The following is a 12,372-nucleotide window of genomic DNA, read 5'->3' as shown; positions in this document are numbered from 1 at the left end:
CTATAGAATTTTGATCGGAGTGATAGAGACCTTACTGTCTTCAACCGGTGGCAGAGCAGGGATGGCCTGAGGTGCTGGTCCCTTGAGAGGCTTGAGCAGTGAAACATGGAAAACATCATGGATTTGAGATTCCGGTGGCAGTTGGAGATGATATGCAACTTGTCCCACTCGCCGCACAATTTTGTATGGCCCAAAGTACTTGGGGGATAGCTTGTGGCGTGTCCCAGTAATGGACTGCTGGCGATATGCCTTGAGGCGGAGCCAAACAAAATCGTCGGGGTGATACTGCACATCTCGGTGGTGTTGATCATACTGAAGCTTCATACGGGCTTGAGCTTGCCAGAGCCAAAGCGAGGCCATTTTCTAGCAACTGATCTCTGTTGTGCATGGCATGATCAACTATGACCACACGAGTGGACCCTATGGAGTAGGAGAGTAGACGGGGGGGGGGTCTCGGCCATAGAGAATTTTCAAGGGGGTCTCCTGTAAGGTTGTGTGCTATGAGGTGTTCTAGCAGTACTTAGCCAAGCTAATGTAGTGAACCCATTTCTTGGGACTGTCCCCCACAGGGCACCTTAAGTACATCTCAATGGTGTGGTTCACGACTTTGGTCTGACCATCTGTTTGCAGGTGGTATGCCGACGAATATTTGAGTTTCGTGCCGTAGAGCTTGAAGAGTTCTTTCCAGAAGTCACTGGTGAAGATCACATCCCGATCACTCACTATTGACCTGGGAATGGCATGCAAACGGACAATGTTGTCAAAAAAAAAATTGGGTGACTGTGGCTGTTGTATACGGATGGGCCATGGGCATAAATGGGCATATTTGGACAGTTGATCAACCACAACTAAAAGGATGGATTTACCCGCTGCTCTCGGTAATCCTTCAATAAAATCAATGGAGAGGTCGGAGCATACCTGAGTAGGCAGGTCGAGGGGCTGGATCACCCCAGCCGGAGACAAATGGTTGGCCTTGTTGTACTGGCAGATCAGGCAGACAACAACATATTCAGCAACATGAGACCTCAACCCAGCCCAATAGAATCGTTGTGTATCCACTGTCCCATTTTCTAGAGCCTTCATGTACGCTGTCATGGTAGGCCGATAAAATTTGCAGCACCAATGGAGATGAAGGCAGGAGGTAAATGTGCCGCTTGTACAGGTTGATGTGGTCTAGGATAGACCATTGTGGCATCATCTGACCTGCTGTAATTTTCTGGGATAGCTGCTGTAATGCAATTGTGGATTGGTGCTCCTGACGTATGGCCTCTAGCAGTAGTGGTGTGGGGTGACTGATGGAGGCGAGTTGCAGTGCGGCGTCTGACCGACGGGAGAGAGCATCTGCTGCTCGGTTCAAGGGCCCTGGTTTGTGTTCCACTGCAAAATCGAAGCCCATGAGCTTGCTGATCCAGTGCTATTGAGGTGGCATGGAGATGTGTTGGTCCAACAAGAACTTGAGGCTGGAGTGATCAGTGCGGATGCGAAAGAAACGGCCCCACAAATAAGGCCTCCAGTGTTGCATGGCCTTTTCTAACCCGATTAATTCTCGCTCGTAGGCTTGCAATTGATGATGGTGGAGGGTGAGTTGCCTGCTGAAATATGCAATGGGGTGCTGGGATAAGGACTGCCCCAATTCCACTGCCAGAGGCATCACATTTCAGCACAAAGTCGACCTCAAAATTTGGTAGCTGCAACTCCGGTGCTGAAGCGAAGCCTGTTTGAGGACGTTGAAGGAGTTCTTTGTGTCCTCTGTCCACTGGAAGGCATTGCGGCGCAACAGTTTTGACAATGGCATTGCGAAGTGGGCGTAATTCTGGATGAACTTTATGTAATACCCTACTAAGCCCAGAAAACCTCGTAAGGCAGCAACATTGCGGGGTGGTGGTCACTGCATGATCGCCTCAATTTTGGTGGGATCCATAGTGACGCCGGAGGCTGTAATCACATGCCCAAAATAGGCCACCTGTGGCTGACCAAAAGAGCACTTGGATCACTTCAAGTATAAGTGGTGAGTCCGGAGAAGGCTGAAGACCCTACTCAGGTCTTGGAGGTGTTGCACCCAACTCTGGCTGAAAATCAGGATATCGTCAAAGAAAACAAGGACAAATTTTCTGAGAAAGGGGCAAAATACCTCATTCATCAATGCTTGGAAGGTGGATGGTGCATTGGAGAAGTCGAAGAGCATGACAATGAACTCGAAATGGCCATGGTGAGTGCGGAAGGCTGTTTTCTCGATGTCCGGAGGATGCATGCGGACCTGATGGTAGCCGGACAACAAGTCAAGCTTGGTGAAATTTTTTGCCCCGTGGAGTTCATCTAGGAGTTCCTCCACCACCGGAATGGGAAACTTGTCCTTAATGGTCTTGGCATTTAATTCCCGGTAATCAACACAAAACCGCCATGTGTGGTCCTTTTTCTTCACTAGCAAGACAGGGGACGAGAATGGAGAGGTGCTCGGCCTTATGAGGTGATGGTCAAGCATGATAGCACATTGCCTTTCAATCTCATCTTTTTGGAGGTGGGGGTATTGATAGGGCCGCACCACCACAACTTCAGAGCCAGCCTTCAAACAGATTTTGTCATCACAGTGGCGCAAGGGAGGTAGGCTACTGGGTGGGAGAAATAGATCAGCAAATGCTTCTAGCAGTGAATCCAACGTGTGGACAGTGGGCTGCTGGTGGTGGATGGTATGCAGCTGTGTTGCACCTTCGATAGGATGTCCTTGTAGTGTGACTTTGAGATGCTGCCATTCAAAGCTCATGGTAAGGGCAGCGAAGTCCCATAAAATTGGCCCTAATGTCTAGAGCCACTTCACGCCTAGCACGAGATCAAAACCAGCGAGTGGTATGATATAAAAATCTGCTGAAAAGCAATGTCCAGCAATGGCGAGTCGGACAGACTTGCTGACCCCATAGCTCGGTACTTTGTCCCGACACTGAAGCGGTTGGCTGGGATTGCACCGGAAGTTGCAAATACTTGGCGGCGGTGAGGCTGATGAAATTGTGGGTGTTGCCGGAGTCCATTAGAGCCACCAGTGGCTGGGTGTCAACCAACACACAGAACTGCATTGTGGTGGTGGTCTGAAGGCCGGTAATGGCATGGATGGAGACCTCTGGTTCATCAGTAGCAACCTCTTCCACCAGTGGTGCTTCCTCTTCTTCTTCTTCTTCCAGTTCCATCCAAAAAAGTTTCTTGCAGCGGTGTTTGCGGGTATAGTGTTCACCACAATTGAAGCATAAACCTTGTTCTTTTCGGGCTTCAATTTCTGGTCTGGTGAGTTTTTTGATTGCTGGTTGCTGTGCTTGAGGGGGTTTTGGGTGGAAGGGAGGACTGCTGCACCAATGAGAGGCGTTGGATGACCCTCCCGAGGTGGTTTTCCCCGCTGGCCAAATTGGCTTCCTGTTTTGAAATTTGTGTTTGGCCTCCAAAGTGCGAGCGAAATTCATAACTCGGGCCAAATCAGGGGGGGGGGGGCATGAGTTCTACTTCAAACCGCAAGGCGTGATTAAATCCCGCCCGCTATGAAAAATCTAACTTGCTGATCTACTTGGACCACATAGCTAGCTCAGGCTAACTTCTCCTGAAACTTTTTCTGGTACTCATCAACACTGCCGGTCTATTTTAAGAGGATGAGATCACTCAATGGGTTGGTGTGGGTGGAAGGCCCAAACTAGATAGTGCATTGTTCTGTAAATTCTTGCCAACCGACGCCTGGGTGCTCTCTTTCCTGTTGGTGGCCCCACAGTTACGCTTCGTCGAGCATGTGGAAGGCGGCCAATCCCACTCTGTCCACTGCAGCAATACGTTAATGGAGAAAAACTTTCTCGCATTGGTAGATCCAAATTAAAGGGTCCTCTAACCCGCTAAAGATTGGAAATTCCATTTTGGTGTACCTTGGAATGGTGGTAGGCTCTGGACGTCCTCCATTGGGGCTGAAGTTTTCTGTGCATCCCCCATTTGGTGTGGGTGTCCTTCGAATTAGTGTTGAGAGTTCTTCAACCTGCTGAGACAGTTGCTGATTCGCCAGAGCCATTGAATGAGATATTGTGTTGTCCAGCATGCTTGCCAGTTGACCCTCTGTCTCATGTAGTTCTTCTATGACTTCTTCTCTGAACCTTACAAACCTCTCTTCCTGGCTTGACATCTCTCCCATCGCTCCCTGCTCTGATACCCACATGTTATGGTCTTGGACCATGGATCTTGTGATTCGATGGGAAGGAGGCTCTGTGTCCAGCACAGGTTCAACACCAGTGTGCTGTAATCGTCCAAGTCTGCCTACGATGGCGAAATCTGGGTGAAATGTGTGACAGAAAGGAGAAAAGGGAAGACCTTGAAAGGGATGGAAGGAAGGGTAACCCGGCTCTGAGGGAAACTGTAACCTACTGCTCGTGAAGGGAGACAACAACCTGGTTTGTCAAGAGGGGAACCTGCCCTGTTAGTGTTCTATTTCTGGGTTAAAATGTTTGATACCCTTTCATTTCCATTTTCCCCTTCTTAAGCTATTCAAAGAGGAGCCAAAATAATTATATACATTGCCATGATATGGCTTACATAAGCTACCTTTTTATGGCTGGTACTGTTATGGTCCTAGATTAAGTACCTATGTCTTCCGCTCCTAACAGGCCGGTCTTTTGGGTAGTATTGGCTAAGTACTTAACATTTGGTATTAGAACAAGAGCTACATCCCGACTTCGATTCCCCACATACGTAGGTGGACTGCACACCCCTGGCGGGGTGCCATAAGGGAGTATGGGCTCCTGACCCGGTCCCCGTTGCTGTGTTAAGGCCGTCGTGGTCGTCGGCTCGGGAGGCCAGGGTGTACTGTTATGGTCCTGCGTTAAGTACCTATGTCCTCCGCTCCTATTAGGCCAGTCTTTTGGGTAGTATTGGTTAGGTGCTTAACAGTAGAGAAAATCAAATCATTAACTTGCACAAGAACATCCTCAACTACGCCTTTAGGGTAGGCATTAGATCTATCAGCCAATTGAATCACAACACCAGTTTTATTCAAAGGTCCAAGTTTCAAAGAAGCATATATAGAATATGGCATGACATTAATTGAAGCTCCTAAATCTATCATGGCCTTCTCAAATCTGATGTTACCTACCGTACAAGGTATAGTAAACATACTTGGATCTTTGCACTTCGCAGGGAGTTTTATTTGAATAATTACAAAAACATTCACCCCTACTCTCACTTTCTCACATCTTTTAAGTTTCTATTTCCTCTTAATTGTGCATAGTTCTTTCAGAAAATTTGCATAATGAGGCACTTGTTTAATAGTATCTAAAAGTGGAATATTTACCTCACATCTACGAAAAGTCTCATATAAATCTTTATTTTGCTCATCGTTTCTAGAATCTACCAAATCCTGTGGAAAAGGAGGAACAGGTTTATAATCAAAAAGCGGTGGAAAATTATACTTAGGTACGTCATCATCATTGGGAATGCTCCTTTTAGCAATGACGTTTTTATTTTTTTCTTACTCTGATGATGTAGGGACTGCCTTTATCGGAATCTCAACCTCTTTACCACTTCTCAAAAGAATTTTTCGCTTGGATTTACTACCGTTTGAGAGGGTAATTTCCCCAAACTTAGTGCCTCTAGCCAACTAATTGCAGTTGCCATCTGGCTCATCTGACTGTCCAAACTTTGAATACTGGCCCTTGCCTCTTGTTGAAATTGTTTTCTCTCCTATTGAAATTTCAAAGTATTAGTGGCAATAGACTTAACAATATCTTCTAAAGACATACCAGAATTGGAAGTTTGGCTCGATTTTTCTCTAGGGGGATATGGCTGCTTATATTGCTGGTAACTTGGGTGATTTTGAGTCGTGGACTGATTAACTTATCGAGTCCCATAGTTAAGGTTGTGATGATCCCTCCATGCCATGTTATACGTGTTCAAATATGGATCATACTTCTTTTGCAGCTGTCTAGGAAAACCACCCACGACATTCACTTGCTTAGTGGGCTCCTCTTGAAGAGTTGGGTACATATCAGTTGGATGCTCTACTACTGAACAAATCCTACAAATCTTCGTTGTTTGCGTATTACCTACAGCCATTTGATGAACAAAAGAAGTTAGATTGGCAATTTGTTGTTCAAGAGAGGAAATATTTTCCTCATTAACATTCTTAGATGGAAGGCCAAGCCTTGTGCCAAATTGTTTAGAATTGGCTGCCATATTTGCAATCAAGTTTCTTGCGACCTCAGGAGTTTTATCCATCAAAGCTCATCCACTTGCAGCATCAATCATGCTCCTATCAGTGGGTAGAATTCCCTCATAGAAATACTAGATAAGAAACTGCTGACACATAATTTCTTGAAATATTCCCAGTATTCATGTAGGGACTGCCCGTTATGCTGCCTTACACCACAAATTTCTTTTCGAATGTTGGCCGCCCTTGAAGTTGGGAAATATTTCTCCAAAAAAAATCTCTTCATCTCATCCCATGAAGTAATACTCCTAGTGGGTATATAATAGAGCCAATCCTTAGCCGAATCCTTCAAAGAAAATGAAAAGGCTCGTAATTTAATTTGCTCTTCAGTCACCCGCGTGGATTTCATACTCGTGCATACCACATGAAACTCGTTTAGATGCTTGTGAGGATCTTCACCTGTAAGACCATGAAAAGTGGGCAAGAGATGTATTAGTCCTTATTTTAATTCAAATGTAATCGTAGCATCTAAAGAGGAGAACGATATGCATAAGGATTATTGACTCAAATCAGGGGCTGCAAGCTCTTTCAAAGTTTGATTTCCAGCCATGACTTCCTCTTCCTCTAAATCAGGTTCGCTATCAAATGGGGAATCAAGAGCTAGATTTTTCTCTTCAGAATTCCTTTGAGCTTCTCTCCATAACCTGCTCAAATTTCTCTCTATTTCCAGATCGTACTATAGATTACCTTGTTTAGAAGATCGATTTACAGTCATAAACTATTAATGGAACTCTAATAAAACATGAAAAACAAATTAAGAAAAATCTAGAATAACGAAAAAAATAAAAATTCTAAAAAACCTAGAAAATAGTGGAATTTGGCTTCGGAGTCAGAATTCAGCCAAAACCATAACAATAAAAAACTAACAATATCTTTTTTCATAAACTTCAAGAACGAAATACTGATAACAAGAAGCAAAAAAATCAACTAGAATCACTCCCCGACAATGGTGCCAAAATTTGGTGTGTTGTTGTAGGCAACCAAAAATGAAACCTATACTCCTAATAATATGTGTAGTAGTGCGAGTAAGGATCGATCCCAGAAAGAGTGATTAGTCTACTTTTATGCTTGATGAACAAGGATGTGGGGTTTGAGTATAATAAAAACACTTTTAAGAAAAAAACTTGGAAACAATTCAAATTAAAAGAATTGAAATCAATCAAAAGAGCAAACCTTGGTCTAAGTCAACATCCACCATCGGAATTTCACAACAGATCATCGATGCAAGCATATATCAATTCTCACTTGAGTATTCACCTTTGGAACTATCTCCCTATCTCTCCTTTAGTAGTTAATTAGAAAACAAGCAATCCAATTACCCTAACTACTAAACAACCCAAGACAAGGGCTAAAGGTTTAATCTAGCAACAACCTTAAGAATTAGAGAGATCGATGAAGCTAAATAATACAAACACCAGTGGCTGTAATTAATTTAGTCCCGCGTTTTCTCAAGATCTAATAATTTCTAAAGCAACAAATCATCAAATCTCGATTGCTTCACAGGTTAGAGAGATCAAACAATTATGGATTTGATATCTAACCTAGCTATAGATTGCAAAGAGTAATAAACTAGTAGGCCTCCGAGTTATTAAACAAGACAATCATGAAAGAAAGTTACAGAAGAACATCAGATACTCAAAACATAAATTGAATGATGAAAACAAATCAGATCTCATAGTTGTATTGATTCTAATGGCTTCAATTTCCTTTGACCAATTCTGGAAGTTTAGCAACGCAACGCAGGGCCATGAAGAAAGCTGACGGAAAAACTAGAGAAAATAGGATGAAAAGCTGGAGAAGTGACCAAGAGGGGGTGTCCTCCTGAACTCTACTTGTGCCTCCTTTTTATTCACCTTCTTTCTCCCGGTTTAGGGTTTTTCTTTTCATGCATCCAGTTTAGGTCACAGTGCACATGCAAGACTTCAAGCCCAGTTTCGACCTGAAGGCATCTAGTTTCTCTCAAAATTCAACACATAAAAGTTTTAGAACATTTTCTTGGCGTTCCATATCATCTTTAATCCTCTCCAAAAGAGCTTCGATGAGAGAGTTATTCCCAGATGATGAATTAATGTTGAAACTGTCCAGAATCACCCAATTAACTTCAATTTACACTTAACGCCTCCATTTGCATTCTAAATCAAAATATCAGAATAATGAGTATATTTAAGCACCAAATAATTATAAAATCCTAAGCATTAAGGGATAAAAATAAGACATTTTTCATTCTCATCATCTTCCCTGGCCCCTTGCTGGAGATTTCAACGCCACTCACTTTTGTTCATAAAACTCCCTCCAGAAAAATTACATACCCCATGCGTGCATTTCCTGACCTTGTCAGAAGCCTTGACCTCTCTGAAAAGATTTTACTTGGTCCTGAGATCAGCAACCACCTCCCTCCCATTCTATCCTAGCTAGATAGATTCCTTGCCAACCCTGAATGGATCCAAATTGGAAATACTTCTAGGCAAGTTCTCAGCTAGGCCTGCTATGACCATTGACCGATACAATTAAATACAAACCCTCCGACCTAGGGTTTTTTGTAAAATAGAAATACTTCATTGACTTCATTAACTTATTATAATCAGAGTACATGAACCTCTATTTATAATAGAGGAAGGTAGTAGAGTCCAATTACAATAAAACTACCTTTGTCGTAATCACACCCAAACTCTAACACTCAAAGATAAGTCCTAGAATAATTAAATAACTCAATATAGATAAAAGAAAAACATAACTCAAACTAGAACTCTTTTAGGACATGACCATAAGATAGAGATGCCTTTGTGAGTCCTTCTTGATCTTCCAACTTATGTGATGAGGATGACAATTTGTGGTAATCATGGTGGGTCCTACTTCTTATGTGTTTAGGCCCATCTTGTGGGCCTTCCATGGTCGTCTGGGTTTGGGCCTATCTTCCAATAGGGTTAATCCCCCCTTCGCTTTGAGAATTCTTGGGGCATGATGGCAGTTTCACTGCTAATCTTTCCTGTTGGTGGCAAGAAATTCCTCGCAAATTCAACCCAGGATGGTCTCTTCCAACAAAACTAAAAGCTTTAAAGTCCAAGATTCACAATTGGTCCCTCAAATGCCGTGCTTATGTTGCTCATTGGAATTCACATCTTTTGATTTGTATGGGATTCACATCTTTTGACCATTAGCAATGGCTAATTTTTGTGTGATTTTCTCAAAATATTGGGTTGGAACTAACCTGTTGAATTTATGGAAAATAAAAACACTTCATTGACTTCATTAACTTCTTATAATCAGAGTAAATGAACCTCTATCTATAATAGATGAAGGTAGTAGAATCACGTTCTTGACAACATAAAATACCTTGGAAGTTGAAGCTTTATACCGCTGCTCGATCCTTTTTTTCAATCTGACCTTCACTACTTCAAATATCGATTTCTCTTTGTAGATAAATCCGATTGAAAATTGGTTGAATATGTAAGAGAATAGACTTACAAATATTTATTTTGATATGTATATATATATATATATATATATATATATATATATATAAAGTCTTGTTCTTGATAGCATAAAATACCTCTGAAGTTGAAGCTTTCTACTGTTGCTCAAACCTCTTTTGCAATCTAACCTTCACTCATTCAAATATTGATTTCTCTTTGTATATGACTCTGATTGGAAAAATGTTATGGACTCCATAGCATCCTGGGTGATAAACAGGTGTAGAAATTAAATTATGGAAAGTTCCTTTTTATGTATGTTGGTTTTGGTTCGGGTTGGTTTAATTGTAATTTCCAGGTTTGTCATTCATGTCCCTAATCCTTTTTATAGGGGAGAAGGGCTTAATGAGAGATTAAGCATTGAAGCAAGTAGAAAATAGAGATCGGATTCTCCGTCTTGAGGTCCAAGTCGAGTCTCTTTCAAGGCTCAATACATTTTCACCATTCCACGTTCCAAACACTGAAATCTCTTTCCCACATCAAGGGAAAATCTAGAGGGAAGAGAAGGAAGAAGGGTGATGAGATTCATGGCCCGAGAAGATCATAAAAACTTGGAACCAGATAGGTCCACCCTTGGGGATTCCTCTTCCCCAGAGGATTTGTGTCAACTTATAGAAGAACAACGTCAAAGGTCAGAGGCACAACATCAAGCAATTTTCGATAATCGCCAACTCACTGTTGACCTTCAATTGGCACTGGCAACCTTGAATGATTCTATCCATAAAATTCTCTGGCGAATGGATGAAGGTGTGGTTCAAGGGCCACCGTCGCCCAGAAGCTACAGTCCTCCGGTCGAGCACCACCCCCCACCACTAGCACCACAGCTGTGACCCCCACATCCCCCAATGGGACCCCACGCACATGCCCCTAATTCAATGCCGAGGTATGTTAAATTGGATTTTCCTACATTTGATGGGTCTACAGACCCCTTGATCTGGTTACACTGATGTGGCCAGTTCTTTTACAATTAAAGAACACTTGCAGATGACCGGGTCAAGTTAGCTGCATACCACATGCTCGATGAAGCGCTTCTATGGTTCCACCAGTTTAAGAATGAACATCTGGTTCAAGATTAGGGATTTATTTAAACAATCTTGCATGTTGAGGTTTTGTCCTCCCGCCCGTAACAATCCTTTGGTTGATTTGGTGAATTTAAAATAGACAGGAGCTATTGAATTTTACCAAAAGCACTTTTAGGAACGCTTTGCCCGAGCCAGTAACTTTGTCAGACCCTCTCAGTATGTTCATCTCTTTACTGCTGGCTTGACAGAGGCTCTGCATCTGGAGATAGAATTACATGACCCTCGAGACTTGGACCACGCTATGAAATTGGCCAGGACAACTTATACTAAAAAGTGCATCCTTAAAGAGGCCCTAGTCAGAGGACCCTCTTGGCCAAGTAGGGTGCCCACCAATGCCCCCTCATCCTATTCAGGGTCTACACGCCCAGGGCCAACTTCAGCATCCCGTGAAGACATTTCACCCTCCACGCCACCAGCTCCTTACATTAAAAAACTGTCCAGGTAGGAGATGGAACAGAGGCAGGCCAAGGGCCTTTGTTATAACTATGATGAACAATATGTCCAGGGTCACCTATGCAAGAGGTTATTCTATTTGGAGGTCTTCAATGACCCAGAGGAAGTTCACCCAGTGGAAGGCAGTGTTGAGGCTGAACAGGATGCACCTGCTATTTCACTCCATGCTATGACTGGCATGCACAACTCCAACACAATGCAAGTTCGGGTGGGGTTGCAACACCTCTAGTTACTAGCCTTAGTTGACTCTAACAACACCTATAACTTCATAAGTCAGCCAGCCATAGAATAGCTTGGATTGGTAATACAACAGAACAACAACATATCCATCTCACTGGCCAATGGGGCCAAAATCTCCAGTGCGAGTATGTCTACAGCCACACCATTTTGTATTGAGGGGCACTCCTTTGTAGCCAATTTTTTGGTCATTCCACTGGCAGGGTTTGACTTTGTACTCAGAATTAAATGGCTCCAAACGTTGGGGCCTATCTTGTGGGATTTCAAATCACTTACCATGACATTTATAGATGCCTAGCGTCAGATTATTCATGACACACATGCTACTGCGCCCTGCACTCTTCAGGAAATTTAGGTCCAGAGCTTTGAGCACTGTAAATTAACTACGTTACTTACAGAATTTTGTGATTTATTTCAGTTCCCTACTGCCCTCCCACCTATTCGCCATTGTGATCACCGCATAAGGTTGAAATTGGGGACTGAACCAGTGGTGGTCAGGCCTTACCGTTACCCCCACTTACAGAAGGATGAAATTGAGTGCCAATGACAAAATATGCTCACCCAAGGAATTATTCAGCCTAGTAGGTCTCCCTTTTCATCCCCCGTCTTACTGGTCAAGAAACATAACAGGTCTTGGCAGTTTTGTGTTGACTATAGGGAGCTCAACACTCATACAATTAAAGAATAATTTCCTATACCAGTGGTTGATGAGTTATTAGATGAATTACATGGAGCTACCTTATTTACAAAGTTGGATCTGAAGTCAGGTTATCATCAGATTCGGGCTCATCCGTCTGATGTGGAGAAGATGACGTTTAGGATGCACCATGGGCATTTCGAGTTTCTAGTCATGCCATTTGGTCTATCTAATGCCCCTTCCACTTTCCAGGCCCTCATGAATGAGGTATTT

The 12,372-nt window shown here is 43.0% G+C and overlaps 1 protein-coding gene across 1 annotated transcript; it reads right to left on the bottom strand.

The window, feature by feature from the left end:
• Positions 1-360, bottom strand: LOC137959431 (uncharacterized). The gene has a single exon (XM_068806811.1). The coding sequence runs from the start codon at positions 358-360 to the stop codon at positions 1-3; it is 360 nt and encodes a 119-aa protein (XP_068662912.1).
• Between the last annotated feature and the right edge of the window lie 12,012 nt (positions 361-12,372).

This window comes from Aristolochia californica, unplaced genomic scaffold, assembly GCF_029961685.1.
Source record: "Aristolochia californica isolate CCGP_79_NKW_82.1479 unplaced genomic scaffold, dmAriCali1.0.hap1 SCAF_3, whole genome shotgun sequence".
In the NCBI taxonomy this organism is placed as follows: Eukaryota; Viridiplantae; Streptophyta; class Magnoliopsida; order Piperales; family Aristolochiaceae; genus Aristolochia; species Aristolochia californica.
This window is presented reverse-complemented; position numbering and strand designations above follow the sequence as displayed.